This window comes from Emydura macquarii, unplaced genomic scaffold, assembly GCF_026122565.2.
Source record: "Emydura macquarii macquarii isolate MOO-44397 ecotype Brisbane River unplaced genomic scaffold, CSIRO-AGI_Emac_v2 contig_2897, whole genome shotgun sequence".
Lineage (NCBI taxonomy): Eukaryota > Metazoa > Chordata > Testudines > Chelidae > Emydura > Emydura macquarii.
In genome coordinates this window covers 1,351,833-1,374,162 of record NW_027133034.1, presented here as the reverse complement: position 1 = coordinate 1,374,162, position 22,330 = coordinate 1,351,833, and the positions used below count along the sequence as shown (strand labels likewise).

General features: G+C 39.5%; 1 protein-coding gene across 1 annotated transcript in view; it reads left to right on the top strand.

Annotated features, from left to right (window-relative positions):
• DOCK8 (dedicator of cytokinesis 8) overlaps window positions 1-21,343 on the top strand; it is a 107,683-nt gene extending 86,340 nt beyond the window's left edge. Inside the window, exons 33-47 of the mRNA XM_067569331.1 lie at window positions 326-422; window positions 1,596-1,730; window positions 3,614-3,766; window positions 4,447-4,605; window positions 5,827-5,927; window positions 7,637-7,829; window positions 11,172-11,315; window positions 12,102-12,233; window positions 13,175-13,309; window positions 13,895-13,984; window positions 14,448-14,684; window positions 15,264-15,407; window positions 17,213-17,319; window positions 18,149-18,319; window positions 18,726-21,343. Of these exons, the coding sequence (XP_067425432.1) occupies window positions 326-422; window positions 1,596-1,730; window positions 3,614-3,766; window positions 4,447-4,605; window positions 5,827-5,927; window positions 7,637-7,829; window positions 11,172-11,315; window positions 12,102-12,233; window positions 13,175-13,309; window positions 13,895-13,984; window positions 14,448-14,684; window positions 15,264-15,407; window positions 17,213-17,319; window positions 18,149-18,319; window positions 18,726-18,786 (2,059 nt within the window). The 3' untranslated portion in view covers window positions 18,787-21,343. The remainder of the gene's footprint in view (window positions 1-325; window positions 423-1,595; window positions 1,731-3,613; window positions 3,767-4,446; window positions 4,606-5,826; window positions 5,928-7,636; window positions 7,830-11,171; window positions 11,316-12,101; window positions 12,234-13,174; window positions 13,310-13,894; window positions 13,985-14,447; window positions 14,685-15,263; window positions 15,408-17,212; window positions 17,320-18,148; window positions 18,320-18,725) is intronic.
• The last annotated feature ends 987 nt before the right edge of the window (window positions 21,344-22,330 follow it).

The following is a 22,330-nucleotide window of genomic DNA, read 5'->3' as shown; positions in this document are numbered from 1 at the left end:
GCTCCCTGAGAACCTTAGTGGGGGTGGGACATTGCGGCATTTTATAAATATTGCTCATTATTATTATTTTATTATACCAAAGGAAACTGCATCCTCTATTAAAAAATATCCATAGGCCTACTTGTAGGGCATTTCTTGGGCAAAGATGGCCTAAAATACCAACTCCTCTCAATTACCCAGTAATCCTTAGAACATACCCTTCAACAAGGTTGTTGTTACTTGTCACTATAGAAACATTCAAAATGTTTATACACTTTATACAGTAGGTTATTGTACAAATAATGGGGTACTTGTGGTGTGCTTTAATTAGAGCTTCTTTTCATAGAACAAAAGCTGAGCTAGATCAAGAAGCTCTGATCAGTGGAAACCTGGCTACAGAAGCTAATTTGATCATCCTAGATATGCAGGAGAATATAATCCAGGTGAGAAACTGCACGGCTGGGTCCAGGCCAGCCCTGGCATCCCTGACACCAAAGGGAGCAGGATTCATTTCTATCTAGATGGTACAAATTATTTTAAGTAAAAAGACCTTGGAAACATTTAAAATAAAAAACAATCCTTAATTATCCCAGCACAGTAAAAAAAAGAAAAAAAAACTAGGGCAAAATTGTCGTCTGTTGCTGCAAGACCCTTGTACTCAGTGGGGTTGCAGCAGTGTAACTGCGGAGAGCCTTTGGACCCATTTCTTTATAGCAGCACTTAAAATCCAGTGTCAGTTGGCTTCAGAGGGCACTGGGTTTCGCAGCACTAACTGAGGGAGAGCAGGATCTTCATTTACTTCAGGAATATATTTGAGGGCCTTAAACATTTGGAACTGGGCTGGCCTGATGGACTCGTGACATTGTTCTGTGTTGTCCTGCGGGACCTCTGTATTTAGTCCCCAGTCCTACAAAATGCTCTGCACAGAAAAACCCCTATGCCTGCTTGGAGCAGCTCTGGCACAAGGGTCTGACTATTTGGAGCAACTTGCCAAATTAGGGCCTTAACTTCCAGAGACCAGGTCCTCAGCTGGTGTCCAATGTTCCAGCTCCACTGAAGTCAGTGAAGCTATGACAATTTACACCATCTGAGGATCTACCCCCAGATCTCTGCCGGCTGGGTTTGTGAGTTCTTTGGAAGCAGTGCAATCATAGCTTAGAAAAAGAGGAGACACACTGTATTCCTCTTTAACCGCTAGCAGTAGAAAAGTGATGTCTTCCAAAGGGAATTCCATATAGGTCTTTAAAGTCACATAAAAATACTCAGCCAGAAGGAAGATTGTGAATACATGGAACTTTGAGGATGTGTATAGAAATGAGCTGAGTTCAAAATGGATCCTTGAAACACTTAGAGGCACCGGGGACTCCTCTTTTTTCCATTTCTACCCCCGATACATGAGAAGCGGCTTCCCCATTCCTATTTTGTAGGATAAAACACAATGTGGTTAAGCATGTGGTCAGAAATGGAAAAAGCTGAGGCCTCCAACCTCACTTTGTTTGCAGCTGGTGAGGGAGTCCAATCTTGGTCTCCTGGACAATAGGAGAACTTTGGTCACTATGCTTCTGTTTCCTGTTAGCTTGCCTAGTTAAATTAATACTGTTCTTCTCTGTGTGTAGGCGAGCTCTGCTGTAGACTGCAAAGATAACCTTTTGGGAGGTGTCTTGAAGGTCCTGGTAAATTCTCTCAGCTGTGATCAGAGCACCACTTACTTGACTCATTGCTTTGCTACACTCAGAGCACTCATTGCCAAGGTAAACTCTTAACATACTTGTTTTCATCGTTCTGGTTAAGACATTAGGACCATATTTTTCAGAGTGGAGACCCACTTGCATGAGTGCAAAATTGTACTTTTGCACCCATCAGAACAGGTGTTGTGTACAGAAATACTCTTGCATGCATGATAGTTCATTATTGTGCAGGGCTGTCTGCCTCCACTCTTTGCAGATATTGATAACATGGATGGAAAAACTCACATGGAATAAAAGTATTGTTTTCTTTTTGCTTCTAGCAGTTTATCAATGACAACAAAAAATGATACTGATAGAAATGCATAGCAAAATTCCACCCAAAAGGATTGTTCACTTCAATTAAAATAGTGATTTTAATTTTCAGGAATTTGATTGCATTGAATTAATGAATATAGTAGAAATCAGATTATTACAGACTCAAGACTAAATTCTGATCAGTTACACTAATGTAAATCAACTGAAGTAAATGGAATTCTTCCGCATTTAAACTGATGTAATTGAGATGAGAATCTGAGACTGCTGGTATATTTTATATTATCATTTTTTCTAAATACTAACCCAAATTCTCCCATCACTTTCCTTTGTACATCCCTACTGAAGTTAATACAGTTTCACAGGTGTAAATAAGGGCAGAATTTGACATACTGTCCTTATAACATAAATCATTCCAGGTTTCTTATCTTTTAATATAGAGTCCTAAGAGAAGAGACTCATTCAGAATATTTTAACATCTGGCAAAGGAATCATTCTCCTCTGAAAAAGAATTTCCAAAAAGAATTTGTGATTATCCTAAAATGTAAAAAACAAACAAACAGGATATTTTTGCCCAGTTAGTGACTGTCTTCCATTAAATGTGGATAGACAGGCTTAATCATAGGGTAGTTTCCTGAGTAGTTATGAAGCTCAGAAAGTACAATGAAAATTTACTTCGGAATCTTCCAGTTAAAGTGACTTATAACACATTCATTATTATTACTGAAATCTATCTTCCAATTAAAGTGACTTGGTACTGTAATTTATGAAGCAACCATTCTAATGTTTTTATAATGCACTATAGGAGTGTGCATTTTGCTTTATAAACAAAAATGATGGGACCCTGTGCCAAAGAGTTTGCAATGTAGATTAGATGATACACATCCAGATAAGATAATAAACCGAGGGTGGAGGCTGGGCAAGAGGCACACAAGGTTTACAACAATGAAAGATAATGGCATGTGTTCACTGTTACATAAACACCTTCTAAGTTCTTATCTATGCACAAACAGTATATGTGTATCCATCTGTATTCTGTTTTGAACGTGAGCTCTCCAGGACAGGGATGTTGCCTTTGTATTTCACAGTGCCAACCACATTGTAAGGCTACCAGAACCAAAAGCAATCTGTGTGTTTCAAATTAAACCTATCATAAATCGAAGTCTGGAACAGGGTCTGGGCTGGAGGCTAGTGCTGGTAGTTTTGAGGAGAGTGAAATTGTGTGGAGCCTTGAGTAAGGGTGAGTGTTCCAGCAGGATGTGAAAAGATCCAAAGAATAATTGTTCCATATTCTCAATGCACTGTTGGCATATTTCATCACCCTTTGTGTTGGTGTGGTTGAAGTCTGGAAATATAAACTCTCATGATCTTATTGCAAATCTTGCCATACTTCGTGTTTTGCTTAAAGCTCCTGAAGTTATGAGATCATCTGAGAATCATAGCTTTCATTTTGAGTTTTTAAAGGGGAAATTTCTAGCCCTCTTAGGTCTGGAGGAAAGGCTGAGAAATCAGAAGCCAAATCAAAAGAACCCACGCTATATTATCTTTAAATCTCATGACATTTTGGGCCTGACTCATGACATTTGAATGCTTAGGGTTGAATGCCCTGATGGTGTCTTCTCTGCCTCCCTTAGTTTGGAGACTTGCTGTTTGAAGAGGAGATGGAGCAGTGTGCTGACCTCTGTCAAAGAATTCTACATCACTGCAGCAGCAGCATAGACCTCACTCGAATTCAAGCCTGTGCTACCCTTTACCTCCTCATGAGATACAGTTTCAACTCCATCAGTGTAAGTAGATACAGCAAAGAATTTGACACCACTTTTTTGCATTCGAGTTTAAAACAAATACTAAAAATGATCATAAATTGAAAAGATTTGTATGTAAGATGAAGGCAGTGTGCTTTACAGACACACCTCTGAGGCACAATTCCCACCCTGCTTGCCTCCTGCTCTGTGGGTGGCAAATAGTGGTAGTTTGTTGCCGGCCTATATCAGCAGCAATTTACGACACCTCCCCCCCACGTCTTCCCTCCACAAGCTCAGCTGCACTGACTGGCACATTGAGGGAAGGGAGCCAAGAATCCACCTACTCATTATCCAACTGTTGTGATGCAGTGTAGCTAGCGCATATAGCTCTCAAACACCTGTGGTCCCGGTAGCCTGTGCAGGGGTGTGACAGAGGGGATTCTTACTTCCCCTTACCCTCTGCATAGATAGATACCCTAAAACACAATCTAGCCCTAAAGGATTCACATGTAAAATACTGGGCCAAAATGTCAGATGGTGTAAGCAGGTACACTGGGCCCATTCTATTTAATAAATAGAAAAGATGTGGGTTTACATCTCATGAGCACACAGATGAATAAAAATGTATGGTGCCTGTGGGAAATTAATACAGTTGAATCCATATGCCTGGTATCTCTTGCATGTCTTTTGTTTTGTTTTTTTCCTCCCCCCTTCCCATAAAGAATTTTGCAAGAGTGAAGATGCAGGTGACAATGTCCCTGGCCTCTCTGGTTGGCAAATCATCTGATTTCAATGAGGAGTACCTCAGAAGATCCTTACGAACTATATTGGCATATGCAGAAGAAGATGTGGACATGCAGCCAACCATGTTTCCAGTTCAGGTTAGGCCTTTTGTGGTTTCTGATGCTTTTTTTCAGGACCTCTCATCTTGAGAGGGGTTGGAACAAGACCCTCACAGCTGAGCACCCCTAAACCAGAAATATTGAAAATCTGGGTGCAAATGTTGCTGCTCAGGCCCATCTCTAATTTAATGCAGGGCCATGTTTCTGAAATCAGAATAATCCTCACAAAATCTAGAACATCTGTGGTAGAAGCTGAGCATAATTCCATGGGACAACCTTCCAGGGATTCAAGTAGAACTTATTGTAGGCCAGATTCTTCTCTTAGCTACGTGTACATGATTCCCCTTGAGTCCAGTAGGAGCTACATCCATGTACAGTATCTGAGGCTGGAATGTGTATCATTACCACAGTAGTGCTAATCTGAAAACATAACTTACCTCCATTCCCCAAAAACCCAAAGCTGTCTATGAAAGATGACATAAACCTTATTTTAAAAGGTATGCCATTAGGATATTTTCACTTCTTTGTTCAGTTGTAAGTTATGAAACTGAAAGCTAAGTGCTTCCAACTACCCAAACAGTTCCTGTACAAAAGGGATACATTATTTTTAACAAACTATAGAGCTAATTATTCCTGGCCTTGTGGGTTACCCTGGATGCACTCATGATGTGGCACACATATTGGCTAATCAAATTTCCCCTTTCATGCATCCCACTTTATAAATCAGGTTCATTTCATAACCATCATGAGAAACAGGAACCTGTCATTTTCCACCTTATCAGAGCAAGACAGTTGTATATGGAAACCTTAGTTTTTTTAAAAAAATCCACTTTTTTTAGTTCATAAGGAAGTGACTGCATTACTAGCAACAACCATGTTTAACTGTGAGATAATAAAATATCTGGTGCTTAAGAACTGGGAAAAAAGTCTACTTAACAAAAGATTGCAATTTTCCTGCACAGAAGTTGGACTCCATTTAAGGATAAATATTATAGAGTTCATTAACAAAAGGAGCTGGACTTGTTTTGTTTGATTTAATAAAGCTATTTTGTGTGTCTGTGTGTCTTGTCATGTCATTGATCTGTTAGTTGCTTGCTGAATGAATATGACTGGTAAAGTCTGCACTGTACCAATTCCGCATTGCGACTTTTCTTTCTGCCAAGAATTAATAGAGTAAACTATAAATCATCTTGTGTTAATGCTGAACTTTTAATCAAACCCTGAAAAATGTGTGGGTTTTGTGTGTGTGTATGTCTCCAGGTGGAGGAGCTGCTACGTAATCTGAACAGTATCTTGTCAGACACAGTGAAAATGAGGGAGTTTCAGGAAGATCCAGAGATGCTCATGGATCTCATGTACAGGTGAAACCTTCTCATATTGCTGTTGAATGAATTAAAACGATCTGTTAATGGAGATTCTCTATATCCTAGTAAGAAGGAGAGGATGGAAGAAGATAAAATATGGGTAGGATCTGATGAGAAAGTCAAATGAAAAAGAGTCCTATTAAATTACATCACATAATGGCAGACAGCTAAAAAGTGACAATTTTTTAAAGCGCTTATACACAAATGCTAGACGTCTACCAAGATGGGTGAATTTGAGTGCCTCATATTAAATAATGATATTGATATAACAGGCATCACAAAAACTTGATGGATTAAGGATAATCAATCGGACAGAGTATTACCACAGTACAAAATATATCAGAAGGACAGAATAGGTAGTACTGGTGGGGGGTAGTACTATATGTGAAAGAGGACGGAGTCGAATGAAATAAAAATCTTAAATGAACCAAACTGTGCCATAGAATCTTTATGGATAGTAATTCCATGCTTGAATAATAAGAATATGGCAGTAGGGATATACTACTGACCACCTGACTAGGATGGTGATAGTGGACGAAATGGCAGATGAAATTCCATGTTGATTAATGCAAAGTAATACACATTGGAAACATATAAAATGATGGGGTCTAAGTTAGCTGTTATCACTCAAGAAAGAGATTTTGGAGTCACTGTGGATAGTTCTCTGAAAACATCCACTCAATGTGGAGTGGCAGTCAAAAAAATGTTGGGAATCATAAGGAATCATAAGGGAATCATAAGGAAAGAGTTAGATAATAAGACAGAAAATATCGTATTGCCTCTATATAAATCCATGCTATACCCACAACTTGAATACTGCATGCAGATCTGGGGTCGCCCCATCTCAAAAAATTGGAATTGGAAAAGGTACAGAGAAGGGCCACAAAAAATGATTAGGGGTATGGAACAGCTTCCATATGAGGAGAGATTAATTAGCCTTGGACTCTTCAGCTTGGAAAAGAGACAATTAGGCGGGGAAATGAGAGAGGTCTATAAAATCATGGCTGGGGTGAAGAAAGTAAATGACATGTTGTTTACTCCTTCTCATAACACAAAAACTAGGAGTCAACAAATGAAATTAACAGGCAGCAGGTTTAAAATGAACAAAAGAAAGTGTTTCTTCACACAACGCACAGTCAACCTGTGGAACTCTTTCCCAGAGGATGCTGTGACAGCCAAGACTATAACAGGATTCAAAAAAGAACTAGATAAGTTCATGGAGGATAGGACCATCAATGGTTATTACTCAGGATAGGCAGAGGTTGCTGTTTGCCAGAGGCTGGGCATGGCATATGGGAAAGATCACTTGATGATTACCTTTTCTATTCATTCCCTCTGAAGCACCTGGCAGTGGCCACTATCGGAACACAGGATACTGGGCTACATGGACCATTGGTATGACCCAATATGGCCATTCTTATGAAGCAAACAAAAAAGGCCCTGTGGCTTTTTGAGAGTTATCCCCAAGTACTTTCTGCTGACAGGCTCTCCAGGTGCAGTGTTTAGGCAAAAGGAGCTATTCCTTGTGATACAACATACAAAGTGCACCAGTCAATTGTCTGCCTTTTTAAAGATTTTTATAAGCAGATTTTCAATTTCATTTGTGATGCAATATGCAAATTATAAGCAATTATGAAGATAGATGTGTATTTTTTTAAAGATAGAAAAGAAACAATTCAAATCTATTTCTTGACTTATGTTGTTAGAATTGCCAAAGGATATCAGACATCACCTGACTTGAGGCTGACTTGGCTACAGAATATGGCAGAGAAACATGCCAAGAAGAAGTGTTACACTGAGGCTGCCATGTGCCTGGTCCATGCTGCAGCTCTGGTTGCAGAATACCTGAGCATGCTAGAGGATCACAAGTACCTGCCAGTGGGCAGCGTCAGCTTTCAGGTAGAAATAACATGCAGTTTTTCTGTGTCTGGGTACTCTTCTAGCTACTTTGGGGGGAGGTATCACACACGGCACCAATCAAAGCCAGTTAACCGAAACCACTTCTGGGCTATATAGAGGGAATCATTTAACAGTTGTATAATGTATCCCTTTCCCCAAGGTCTTAGCCTGCTGCCAGATCTCATTACTTAACCCTGAGGTTGGGACCATCTGTTGCTAGACTGCTTGAATAGCTGTATACTTCACTTCCTACCTGAAACTGTTTAATAGTTTTGCTGTAGGTTGTTAGACAAAGCTTCCACCCCAGAAGTAGCTGAAAATCTATCTAATTTCTGAAGCACTTTTGGATACTTTAGAATGAAAGTTAATATTATTACTAAATGGGTAGCTCCAATTTTAGGTATATCAAATGTCTTAGATGTAGTACCTGTAGCTGAATGATATAGCAGCCACAAAATATAGTAAGTCAGCACCTCATTTGTAGGCAATTTTTGTCTGTTAATTGAATCAGATGCACAGGAAACATTCTAAACATAAAGGGCTAATCTCTCCCTGATGTGTAGCCTTACTCTTTATGCTATGCAGGACAGAACAGTATATTGTCAGTATGCACATACATAGCTCATTGGCTTTGTAGAAAATCTTTCCTTCAAGAAAATTCATCTTGGACCTGATTGTCATTTACACTAAATCCTCTTTACTCAGGGTAAAGGGGACTCAAAGTGAGTGTAAATTACATTTACCTCTATGTTAAGGCCACTTTACACACCCTGAACAAGGATGTAGCATAAATGGAAATTTATGTAGCATAAAAGAGAATTTTGGCCTTTTTAAAGGAAAATGAAGTGTATGTGGCTCAAAAAGATGGTAGATTATTCAGAATTGAAACTTTCAGGTTGCTCTGTAAGCTTCACTAAATGTCCAGAAGGGATCAGTCATGGTTAAATAAATTGCTGTTAGGATCATGCACATTCAGGAACTTTGGAATCCTGTAACTTGTTCTGTGAATGTGGAACTGGATACAGCTACCTAAAGTGTTGCCAGAATGTTAAAATATTCAGGATAACGTGGCCCCGAATCAGTAACTTCTTTGTTGTATGCAGTCTTCTTGTAGCCAGGTTGATCCCAGGATACTAGAGAGACAAGGTGGGTGCGGTGATATCTTTTATTGGACCAATTTCTGTTGGTGAAAAAGACAAGCTTTCGAGCTTACACAGAGCTGAAGAAGAGCGCTGTGTAAGCTCAAAAGCCTATTTCTCTCACAAACAGAAGTTGGTCCAATAAAAGACATTACCTCACCCACCTTGTCTCTAACTTATTTGTGAAATTCCTAGATATAGAAGGTGGGAAGACACACCAATGTCTTTCAGGTCAAGACAAAAGCTGCAGACCAAGGTAAACAGAGTGTTGTTGTCATACATACATTCCAGAAAAGGTAATGCAAACCACAGAAATGTATAGAATAAATACTAGTTTCTAGGTGATAGAAGAGGGCTGGGGGAAAATATTTAGAGCCAATGAATAACTAATTTGGTCGTTGCAGTTTCCTTGACTTCCCCTTACTAATAAACTGCTGCTCAGAATTCTTTTATATTTCCCATAAAAATGCTCATGCAGGACTGTAGAACTCCAAGTACTAAACAGCCTGTGAAAACACAATTGGGATACTGAGATGAAAAGTGCAATACGTTTGTTAGCTAGATTGCAAACTATTTAGCAAAGGGATTGGCTTTTTGCTCTTTGTGGCTAGTACAGTGGGGCCCTGAACACAGACTAGAGCCTTTAAAGGGCTACCATAATATAAATTGTTTAATAATGAAGTGCAAAGTCCCGAAAAAATGTTTATATGTAAAAATATATCTTCCAAATTCCCATTATTTGGACTTGTGGAAGTTTAAATATGTGTAAGAATTAAACAAATTCTAGCACTGATGAATATTTAATATGAATAATATAGGGTGAAATTCCCCTCTGTGCCAAGGAAAGCACAAGCTCTGTGTGTCACTGAAGTCCCATTTCAGCCACTCTGTTCTTTGGACTCCCCATTAGGGTTTAAATGGGACTAAAGTTATGCTCGGCCTTGTATGGGTGCCCTGCACAGAGTGAATTTCTCCCTCAGAGAAGGAAGATGATCATAGACTAGAGTCACAGCGGTCCCTTCTGGCCTCAGAGTCTATGAAAATGTTCCCATAAAGCTGCAGTAAAGATGTGTAGCCAATGCTGTGACTGATGTGAGATATCAGAACTTCAGATAAGGTCAGATCACTAGTAGTGGCATTTGGTCTCTGCCATTTTAGAAAAATGTCTTTCAGAAATCAAATTGTCAGCTAGCTGGCATTTCTCCTCCGCTGAGACAGATTTCAGATGTCACTTTCTGTTAAAAAGTGAGACTATCTGACCTTATTTTAGCTTTTTTTTCAATTAAAAATAAATCAAAAGCTAAAAATTGTTGTAGCTATTGAAAGCTACTGATCCTGGGGTGTCCTTATATTTATCGTTTATGTGTATTTACATATAATTTTGAAATGCTAATGTGATGATGAGGATACATTTATGTATTGTTTTCCATTCAAATGGATGCAAAAGCGTTTTCCAGGGTTTACTAAGTGACCTAAACAAAATGAAGTGCCTGATCCTGCAGCCCTTATTCAGAAACATTTCCCATTGAGAAATTGACTTCAATGGGAAACTTGCCTTCAGCATCAGGCTCTAATATATTAATTGCAATAAAATAACATTAAGGAACACTGAGACTGAGAAATCAAGCAAGTAAAAAAGAATTCAAATATTGTGGTTTCTAAAGCAACATCATCTGCACTGCACTTTCCCACACATGCGTAAGTGGAATCAAAACCCATTTAGCAAACTCCCCAGCATAATTCACCTTTGGGCTGATATGAAGCATGGAAAATTTAAGCTCAGAAGAATTTGAGGAGGAGGCAGTTATGCTCAGCTGAAAAGGGAGAAGAATTGTTGGAATGAAAATGAGCATTACACCATGGAACCTTTAGCCCACCACTGAAACGCAGCTTCATGGAAGTCTTTCGCCTGCAGAGGGAATTTTGTGACTGGTGGGGAGTTTGGTTTCAAAATACTGAGATGGGAGGGAAAAGTTGGGATTCTGGTAACAAGCCCCTGGATCTCTAGTGCTGGGGTTTCTGCCATGATAAGAGCTTCTTTACGGAACATAGCCTTGTATCCAACAGCTGGACTTCTGTTATTTTTGTTATATTGTCTTAATGCTTTTATCAGTGCAAAATCTCTGTTGCAGGATGTGCCTCTGTTGTAGTGTATTGGTTTTGGTTGCCAAGCCTCATGGGTCTCTGCTGTGATATATTTCAGAATATTTCCTCCAACGTGCTGGAGGAATCTGCCGTTTCGGATGATATTTTGTCTCCAGATGAGGATGGGGTTTGTTCTGGGAGGTATTTCTCTGAGAGTGGCTTGGTGGGGCTGCTGGAACAAGCTGCAGAGCTCTTCAGCACGGTGAGTGAATAGACAGGGTGGGCCAGATTAATCCCTGTATAACTGCGCTGAAGAAACGAGTTACCCCCACTGATGACTTTGGCCATTGGGTCAGACTTGCTCCTGTAAGTGCAAGGGAGTGCAGTTTTCATTTCTTGTGCCTGCAGGGGTAGATGTGCAGGGTGGGTACTTAACCCTGGGGAATGGCTAGTTCACCATTCAGCCAAGGCTCTGTAAGATCCGTACCAGTGCAGGGCTGCACAGGAGAGGTGATCTTGCTTCTCCCAGGCTGGCCACGCCCATTTCTAGAGTGGGGATTGCAGGCAGTTGTGTCCCAACTGCAGACAGACTGACCACTTCTTGGGGCTTGCAATTTGATTTGCGCCAGGAATGAACTGAGCCCCCTGGGTAATATCCTGATACAGTACATTTGAAAAATGTCATGGTATTACTCCTGCACATAGACTATAGACCCATATGCTTTCATATAGAGTACAGCCAGAGCTTAGCCTCACAATTCACATTTATTTGAAGGGGAATCATGCAGTTAAACTCCATTCAGCTCAGCACATCTATACATCACTAAGGAGCTTTTAGATGTTTGATAAGGCATGTTACTAAATTATTATATGGGAATATAATTATACTCCCATAGGCTCATAATCACTTTATTAATTTTTTAGAAAGCTAAAACAGGCATCATGTCAGAAAAATAACTCGTCCTAAAATGCCTGTAGTGAAGACCCAGTCTCTTTATAAAGTATATGAAAACTCAATTTCTTTCCTTTTTTTATTCCCTCTTACAAGGGGGGATTGTACGAAACTGTGAACGAGGTCTACAAAATTGTCATCCCCATACTGGAAGCACATCGAGACTTCAGGAAGCTTACCTCTACTCACAGCAAGCTTCAAAAAGCCTTCGACAGCATTATTAACAAGGTACCTTCTGTTGCTACTGGTGCTGCTTCTCAAGTCATGTGTTGCTGGGCTGCAGTGTTTGTTTATGGATGATGAAGATAAGACCATACACACCAAACAGGAGCATTTCCTTCCTCTAACCTGAGTTTCCATCTGCTTTGGACTACAGGGTTGTAATTTAGATCTTGCCTGTTAAGGATGGTCTACGCTGAAGAGAAGCATAATGACTCAGAGAAACATGGAGAGATGGGAGAGGATTATAACCAACATGTATAAAAAGAGATTAATAGATCATTCAAAATATTTTAAAGGGACACAGAAGTTTAAAAAATCACAGGTGAAAGCAGGCCCAATTACATTTGGCCACACACATTCAAAAAGAAAAACAATTTTCTTGCCAATATTACTTACTAGTTCCTTAGATTACAAAAACAAAAGAACTGTAAAACTTAATTTACTTTTCCACTATTCATGCTGTTTCTGTATTTCTTTTAGTTTGGACAATGAAAATAGATCAGACGCTTTCATTTCTAGTCCCTTTCAAATTCTCATGGACTTTTACAATGCTATAAAATTTAGTGAGTTGCAACTATTTGAATGTTGATTAATGTATGTTTTTAAAATGTCTCCACTGGAATTTTTTAAAAAAGAAACATTTTTATTGTTTTAGATTTGCAAAAATGAGTTCATACAAACCTAAACATTGAGTCAAATTTGATCCAACAGTGCCCCTTTTAACTTTTATAGGTTTTTTTCATAAATACACTGTTCTAGTAGACAATTTAATTGTGTTATGTTAAACAAGGTGATATTACATAGGGACAAATTTTGCTCTGAAATCTGGACAAACTCAAGGTCAGAGGGTTACTTATTTATAAATCAAATGAATAAGGCAACAAAATAGGATTATATTTAAGGGAAGAAAAGCTAAGTGTAAACCTTTTTTTCCCTCTATCAATCAGGGTCAAAAGCGGATGTTTGGAACTTACTTCCGTGTTGGCTTCTATGGATCCAAATTTGGTGACTTAGATGAACAGGAATTTGTTTATAAAGAGCCTGCAATTACTAAACTTCCTGAGATTTCTCACAGACTAGAGGTAAAGAGATCATAGGTATATAACTTCCTGCTTTGTGTTATGCTTTTTAAGAAGACAGTAGAAAGGATAAAGAGATCACAGCACAGCATCTATGGGTGGTGATATTGTACAAAATCAATAATCAAGTTGATTTATATCCCAGATCATTGTGTGTGTGTATCTGATAGTTTGGGTTGCACCCCCTTTTACAGCAGGTTGACGTAATGTCAAGAGTTTTTATTACCCTGCAGTCCCATGTCTTGAGGTGCTGACGTCCCTCCCTGTAGAAGGTATTCAGCGACTTAACCTGAGGGGTTGCGAGTTTTGTTTTGAATCCTTTTGAACTTTTGCTTGGGGCAGAAATGACAAATTCTTCACCTTCTTCCCATCCTTTGCTGGAACTCTGCCTTTTACTTAACAATTCGCTGTTGGGGCTTCGTAAGTAAGGTGTCTAGGCCTCTGCAGACTTTAACCCTTACTGCAGTGTACTTATTACATTAAATCCACATGATCACAACTCGGGGTCTTGATCAGGGCAGCACAGATGACTTGCATTGCACTACAGATGGATAAAATCGTCTCTGAGTAATTATTTTTCCTTTTCAGGGGTTTTATGGTCAGTGCTTTGGGGCGGATGCTGTGCAAGTGATTAAAGATTCCACTCCTGTAAACAAAAGCAAGCTGGATCCCAGTAAGGTACGAAGGTATTAGCCCAGCTATTAGCGACCTGTGGACAGAACTGAGCATTGAGTGATTGAAGAAAAGGAGAATGTGGAACTCCCTGTGAGACTTTCATGCAAAATCACACACATCAACAAGCAAAGCTCAGATATGTGTGTCAGTATCTGATGTCCAATGCTATCATTACAAAACAAATTGGGGACTGCCCCTCAGTTGATCCCGCTGAATCAATCCTGCTCTACCAACAATGCCGCCAGCAGTGTAGACATACCCTGAGGCTTCTGAGTGGGTTCTGTGGTAGAATCAGAGAGGTCCTGCTGTGTGTGAGAGCAAATTATTAATAATCAAAACACAGCCTGTGTGCTCTTCTAGCACATGCCACCTCACTCTGAACTCTGTGATATTTCATGCATTCCATTTATTTCATAGTCATTTGTCTTGGCACGAAAACAGTGATTCTTCCTTCCCCCTCCTCCAGGCCTACATACAAATTACATTTGTGGAGCCCTATTTCGATGAGTATGAAATGAAAGACAGGGTAACCTACTTTGAGAAGAACTACAGCCTCCGGCGGTTCATGTACACCACCCCTTTCACCCTGGATGGACGCCCCAGGGGTGATCTGAGTGAACAGTACAAGAGGAATACTATCCTGACTACAATGCATGCTTTCCCCTATGTCAAAACTAGAATCAACGTCATTCAAAAGGAAGAGGTAATGGACATGTTTGTGAGAGCTGTGAATCTGAGTTTGGAGCTCAGCCATTAACTGGCAGGGATTAAGGGCATTGCTGGAAGGGGATGATTTCAAATTCTGTGCTGGGTATGGAAAGTTTTCATTTCTGTTAGATTCTACACTGACTGGCACTATAGAAATGACGTAGATTAGGTCAATGGATGCATGAATGCATGCTCCTGCTGGCTTCTGGGGGATTGGGGAGGCATGTGTTCTGCCATTATCCTTACAGCTGGGATGCTATGCAGAAGAGATGTGAAAGGAACAAGAGAAGAGTCCTGTTTTCAGCTATACTTCCCAGTCATCAAAGACCAATCTGTTTACGAAACCTGACTTAGAGTTGGGAAAGCCCATTGAAGTGTTTCCATCGACTTTAATGGTGGATGGATTAGACTCAGAATTGACAGAGATGAAATTTGGCTGGTTTGAGTGATATTCCTGGTTTTGACCACCCTGGCTGTGACCCAGCACAAAAACAGCTGCACCCGGCTGCAGTGCCTGTAACAGCTCTCCTACATGAATACTCGGATAATAATGCATCCGTCCTTGTTTTGTTAGTTCATTTTAACTCCGATTGAAGTTGCTATTGAAGACATGCAGAAGAAGACACTAGAACTGGCTATTGCAACCAACCAGGAGCCACCAGATGCCAAAATGCTCCAGATGGTGCTGCAGGGTTCTGTTGGAGCAACTGTAAATCAGGTAACGGTCAAGCTCAGCAAAATAATGCATCTTCTGCACAGCCTTTGGCATGTTTCTTTTTTCTCCAGTGCGCTTTCTTCTACCTCTTTTTGTCTTGTACTGGTGAGACTACTTCCAATTAGACTGATTAGTTACAGCTCTCCCTTTTAACTTCACCCATCATGGCTCATCTTGGTAGACTAACTGCTAGGGGTGGGCAAGCTAAGCCTTCATCCAAACTTTTTCTGAAGTTCAGAAAAATCTGGATAACGTTTTACTCTCTGGATAACGTTTTATTTTTGTAAATCTGTGCATTTCCTGGTTCTGACCAAAAGCAGAAGTGCTAAAATGTTAAGAGACTGACCACTCCCATGTTTTTTTTTACCCCCACTGGAAAGAAGAAGTATTGGATCTCTCACACCAGCCTGTTCCCATTACATTTATAGCCCAATTTTGCAGTTGCAGTGGATTCAGAACGTGCGGCTAATGTTTGGGTATACATTTGAACCTCTAAGTCAGTGTTTCTCAATTTTATTTCCCCCCGGAACCCTTGCGCGCCCGTGCCATACCCTCCGCCGAAAAGTCAAGGAAATCTTCTTCTTTTCGGCGGCGCGCGCTCTCTGAGCCCTTTTCGGCAGCCCCATCAGCTGTTCGGCAGCGCACAAACAGCTGTTCGGCGGCACCCGAACTTTCGGCGTCGCGGTTCCGCTTCTTCGCGGAACCCTTCAACTCAGCCCACGGAACCCTGGGGTTCTGCGGAACACCATTTGAGAAACACTGCTCTAAGTAGTTACCCATACTGAATTTACTAATCTTTAGAGAGATTTTTCCTTCACAAGAGTGCTAATTGTCCCTTCAACTTCAGCCATTTAAGGTAATACTCAAGGAGTAAATCTTTCTGCTGTGGGGCTATCAGAATCCCAGAATTCTTAGCATGCAAGAAAGCACCCAAACCCTCCCCTCATCCCCTCCCAACACTCCACTGAAGCTTATTACAACACACACACATGTCCTTTAAGAAAAAACAAACACTATGAAGACAAAATAAGAGGAAAAAAATAAGGCACTAACCATACCTCAGCAAGTCTTGGTTCCCCTAATCCAGGGGTAGTCAGTAGGTGGTCTGCGGGCCAAATCCAGACTGCCAGGTGCTTGTGAACGCACTGCAAAATCTTTTTATTTACTTATTATTATAATTATGGTTGTTATTTTTATATTGTTTTCTCTGGAGTCTGGACATTGACTATACCTTGACCAAGAAATTTGAACCTTGACATTTCCTACCAGTTCTTCTTCCCCAAAACCCTCACCAGATTGAACTCCTTATAGTAACATGCTGTTTTTTACTGTGGAAAGTGTTCTCTTCATGCTCTTATCTGTCTATGCTAGGGGTTTTGTATTGCCACCCATCACTGTGGTAGCTGTGCATCTTCCATGTAAAATAGTTTGGCAGTAGGGAAGTCCCTGCTCACTCCTTCCCAGATAGAGTTTATCCATTTTCTTTTCGTGGTAGAATTACTGGCAACAGGAGATGATAGCCAAAAGTAGAACAGAATAGAAGTATGTTGGCCTAAGCTTTGATGGGCAAAGAAAAGAAAGGGAGGCAAGAAAGCAGCAGTTATTGCAACACAATCAGGGAACCCTTAAAAGGGCAGCTTCCTGCTACAGTATCAACATATGGGGTTTTTTTTTTTTTTTTTGTCACTCCAGCTGTGGAGGTAAGAAAGCAAACCACCCCCTAGCCAAATAAATCAGTTTTGTGCTTCCTTTTCAGTGAATGCAGGAAATATGTTCTTTGTAATATTATACTGTGTTATTCCACTAAGGGGCCACTAGAGGTAGCCCAAGTGTTCCTGGCGGAAATTCCAGCGGACCCAAAACTTTACCGACATCACAATAAACTGAGATTATGCTTCAAAGAATTTATAATGAGGTGAGTGAAAGGAAAACTAACTGAAGATCCATTGAAGATGGAGTGTGGCAAATCAATGCATCAGAAGCTAGATTTTTACACCTATATAGGCATTTATCAGTTGAAACTTGAAATTCCAACTTTTGATGTTTCCTTTCAGCCTGAATCAGAATGAAAAGTTGAAATTTCCCACAAAACAAGGATTCCAAAGAACTTGGTTTTGGAAATGTCAAAACGAAGCACTTTGATAACCTTTCGTCAAATTTTGATTAAATTGATGCATTCCTATTCATGTCTCAATTTTGTTGACTCAGCATATTCTGACAGAAAACTGTACCGTGACAAAGCTTTCAACCAGCTCTGACAGGCAGGCACATTTGCAGGTATGCTGATGTGCATGCTTGCTTTGAGAGTGTACTGCCCGAGATGCATGCAAATCTTATTCTGCATTTTCCCATAGTCAAATATTTATCCATCTAGTCACATATGCATGCAACTGAGATGCCAGTTACATATAATAGAAGAGGCTTTTTTGTGAGAGATATATTAGCCAAATTCATACCTGATGCAGGAAGGTGTAACTTCACCAACTTTCAATGGAGCTGGGTCTATTTACACCAGTACAAATTTAATCCAGTGTCACGATGGTCATTTAAATGTGTTTATTTCCCTCATGTATTTTTAATATCTAATGAATGGCAAACTTATGACCAGAGGAACATATGGATCTGGCAGCAAATAATCTGAAGGCTGAAATCTTGCTTTATCTAACACAAACTCATCATAATACAATTTTAAAGTCTCTGTCAGAATTAACCGATGTGTTTTTTAATCTGAATTTTGAGAACAGATGTGGTGAAGCAGTGGAGAAAAACAAGCGCCTTATTACTGCAGACCAGAGGGAGTATCAGCTGGAACTCAAAAAGAATTATAACAAGCTGAAAGAGAATCTCAGGCCAATGATTGAGAGAAAAATCCCAGAGCTGTATAAACCGATAGTGAAAGTCCACAGTACAACAAGGTACAACTAGGGCAATCGGCGCCTAACAAAAAGAGTGCGTATTAATTGTGCGGCTGTACCACAAAGGAAGGGATGGATAGAATTTTTACAAAAATCAGTAAAAATGGAATGCCCTAATATAAGAATCAGTTTAGGGTTAAGTAGCTAAATGTCCTGCCACTCCTCATTGAGGTAAATGAGAAATAAATAAATAAATAAAATATTCACTTCAGGACTGCATGCTATGCTGCAAACCCAGGAACCAGATATAAATTGTATGATGCTTTATACTTTTGAATATGTTGTTCTTTCCAACACCATTTATTTGTGTCAAAGAAAAAGAGTCAAATAGGCTTATCGGGTATTAAAATATTCCATTGTGTGTTTGACAAGCCCATCTTATATTTATGAATTTATTTCATTTCAGGGACTCTTTTCGTAACTCTAGTTTTAAGAAATATGAAGCCCAGTCTTCACAGAACACCTAAGGATGGTCAGCTTCAGAAAAGAAAGATCCATTTGCTGTGGATCAGATAAGAGAGGATATTCCAGCTCTTTGCAAACTGGGAAACTCTTCTCACAATATAAAATGCCCACATTCTTGGAAGATCGCACTGAGTGTTAAATAAAATGTACAGGATGAAAGAAAAATGGGGGTTAAGAGGGAAAGAGAGTGAAAAGGGGATTGATTTAGGCTGCTTTTGTATTTATTGTAAAATATTGTTCACAGAATTAGGAGGGATAGACAACTGAGTAATTGACTTTACTGTGCAGTCACTGGTCAATCACTGTTTACAGAGAGACAGAACTTTCTGGGATTTGACAGAAGTGTCAAGAGAATCAACCCAATATGCCTAATGGATACTGGAGAATGCTGCCCAGAGAGCTCCCTGTTCTGGACAGCACTTAAGAAGGACTCACAGGACTGGAGCATGGTCTGAAAGTTGACTGCATACTTAAATGCTATCGTAAACAGAGAACAATTAAAATGTGTGTAAGTGCCTTACTGCATTGGAGCCCTAGGAAAGATGTGTAATGTTTACAGTAAACTTTGCTCACTTATACTCCCTATATCACAGCAACCTATGTACATTTTTTTAAAATATCCAGCAGCTGTTTCTCACAAGTCTTCTCACAATGAAGCTTGAAAGGCAAGAAACAGCAAGCAGCAATTTTTACATAACCTTGCCTATTTCCAGAGATAGCCCTTTTAAAAATTGTTGGTGTTAAATATGTGGGCTATTTCTCTGTGAGACTGAGATTTTTTTAACCAGTGTCATGTCTAGTAAAATTGACGATTAACAGTATAGAGCTAAACTGTAAACTGTAAATGATGCAACTCTTAATATACAGTGCTCTTTTAGAGAGCTCTCTGAAAAGAGATGAACTACAGGAGTGCACTGTGAGGAGTTCCCGCAATGCATTTCATCTTGAGATTTTAGGACATAATCATAGTTGGCACTTAAATATTTATAATAAATAAACAATGCTTTGCACATTCAGAGCCCTGTACACGGATTAACTAGTTGATCCTCACAACACCTCTCTGAAGTAAGCAAGTATTATTATTCCCATTTTACAGATGGGAAACATTTGGAGAGCGACTGGTCAAATGCCACTCAGCGAGTCAGCATCAGAACCAGGATTTGAATGCAGGAACTTCTGTCTCCCAAACCCACACACTCAGTCCTGCTGACCGCACAGATTCCCTTAATTTTTATTCTTTTAAATTAAGTTCCATGAAAACCGTAGTACTGTTTAAAATAAATAAATAAACAAACACAAAAAACCCCACCCATTCAGGATTTAATGGTATAATTCAGTTTTACATCATCTTGGTAATTTTTTAATAAAAGATTAACATGATTGTGTGAAATAAAAAAATACTTTCAATAAAAGGCTGTTTGCTCTGTGAATAAAATGAGTTTTTAAAAATAAAAAACCCAGCTTTCTCCTTCGTACTTTGTATTCAGTCATAACCAGTCCAAAGTATTTCAGAGGGCACAGTGGAATTTCTCTAAAACTTATGGAGCATGATTCTCTTTTACACAAGGAACCTGCACATTGCTTTGCAGTGTAAGCATAAATGATAGTCAGGCTGATGGATTGCTGGCTCCCTGGTTTTTAACCTCATAGAAGACCTGAAAGCATTTTGCCCTTCATGGACATCTCTAGTCTTGCCATTCTGAAAATGTGCAAGTTCCCCCAGCACTTACATTGACAGCAGAGTGCAGCTGTGTGGAAAAGTTTAAGGAGTGTTTTGAAGTTATTTGTGGCAAATCCTGAGATTCATACCAGGATAGAAAGAAGAATGGGTTAAATAAAAATTGGTATTTGTACTGATGTATAAAAATAAATTATTGTGCTATAAGAATATTTTCCCTCCCCACTCTCACTCCCTGCAAAATTCAATATTTCAGAAGTAGGTGCTCTGTGCATCTTGAAGCCAAAGCATCTGAAGTACATAAGTAAACAGTCTGTTAAATTAAAAGCCAAGTGATACCTCCTCAGACTGGCTTTCCTTTAATTAAGTTGCTTTGAAACATTTACAGACTAAACAGAAGGATAATTCCCCACAGCCTGGTAACTATGGAGTCTTGGCATGCCACAACATTGTGCTTTTATTATTGTTTTTAAGACCCTTTTCTGAAATATAAGAGGATCTTCAAGATCACAATCCACTGACCCCACTCCACCCACAATCCAGCTTCACTGTTCTCAAGAGGTTTGTCATTTACAGCTAGCTAAAAAAAAACCTTGGGTAATCAAAAAATGGGAAACCTACAAATATGCTGCATACTGCTTGATTTATAGGCACACTGTGTGTCGAGTGTCTAAGTGTTTCATATTGTCTGATCCTGAACAATAGGTCTATTAGACCTGGAAAATCTACACTAGTTAATAAGGGCTAGCTTTTGAACCTCTTCCTCATATTGGTGAGCTGTTAATTCCACACATAATCCGATTGCTCACCAGTGTCTGTAAAGGTTTCCAATCTACATGTCATCCCTTGCAAAAAAATGAAATATGATGTGCATATTTAAGAACTGAACTGTGTAAAATGTAAAATTACTGAGTTCTAATGTTCCAGTTTGCAATAAAGTGTAAATTTCAAGTAAAAACTGAGAGATGCAGTTGTGTTAGAGTGCCTTGCATCTCACCAGTGTCCTCCTAAAACAAAGATTGACTAGTCACTTCCTTCTCTTTTTTAAAAAAAAAACAGGGTAAAATCCTGACCCCAGTGAACTCAAAGAGGATTTCTGCAATTGACTTCAGGAGGCCAGGGATTTGCCATTCCAGGGTACAATCTGTTCTATAGAATCACAGATTCCATTGCAAGGTTTTCATGGCTATTATACACCTGCTGCTTAGATGAGTAACTTGCTTCATGCTTGCTTCCTTTTTAAAATTATGTATTAATTTAGTGCCCATGAAAAGATGCCAGACTGAAAGCCCTGGAAACTGCAGTTCCTGCTCCACTGAACATAGTGCAAGGGAAGCAGCAGACCTGCCTTCCATACTTTTGCCCGTCAATATAGCTCAACATTGTACTGGGGATCATCTCAAGGGTGGGGAATAGGGAGAATGTAGTCCAGTCTCCATGTTCATTCAGTTCTTGACTAATCCAGTGGAAGAGCCAATCAGGGGCGAATGGAGTTATAGTTCTATGATGTGGAAATCTTTTTAGTAAGAACTCAGCTGAGACCAAACTCATTTCACATAAGCTTTACAACAATCCTCAGATGCTAATGACTTTCAGGTGCATGATATTGAATTAGTGATTTGAAAAAGTGACCTTGATGTGAAAAATGCCATTTTCCACCCTCAAAAATATTCCAGACTTTCTCCATTGCTTATTATAATTAAAACCCACCAATTGTTAAAAACATGTTAAAGGAAGCACAAAATATAATCCTAAAAATGAAGTACTCTGCCACTGTGCATTGTGTCTATGAAAAGTTACATTTAGCTCATTTGCACATTAGCAGATAACAGCAATCACATCCTTTCCTAATAAACGGAAAAGACATC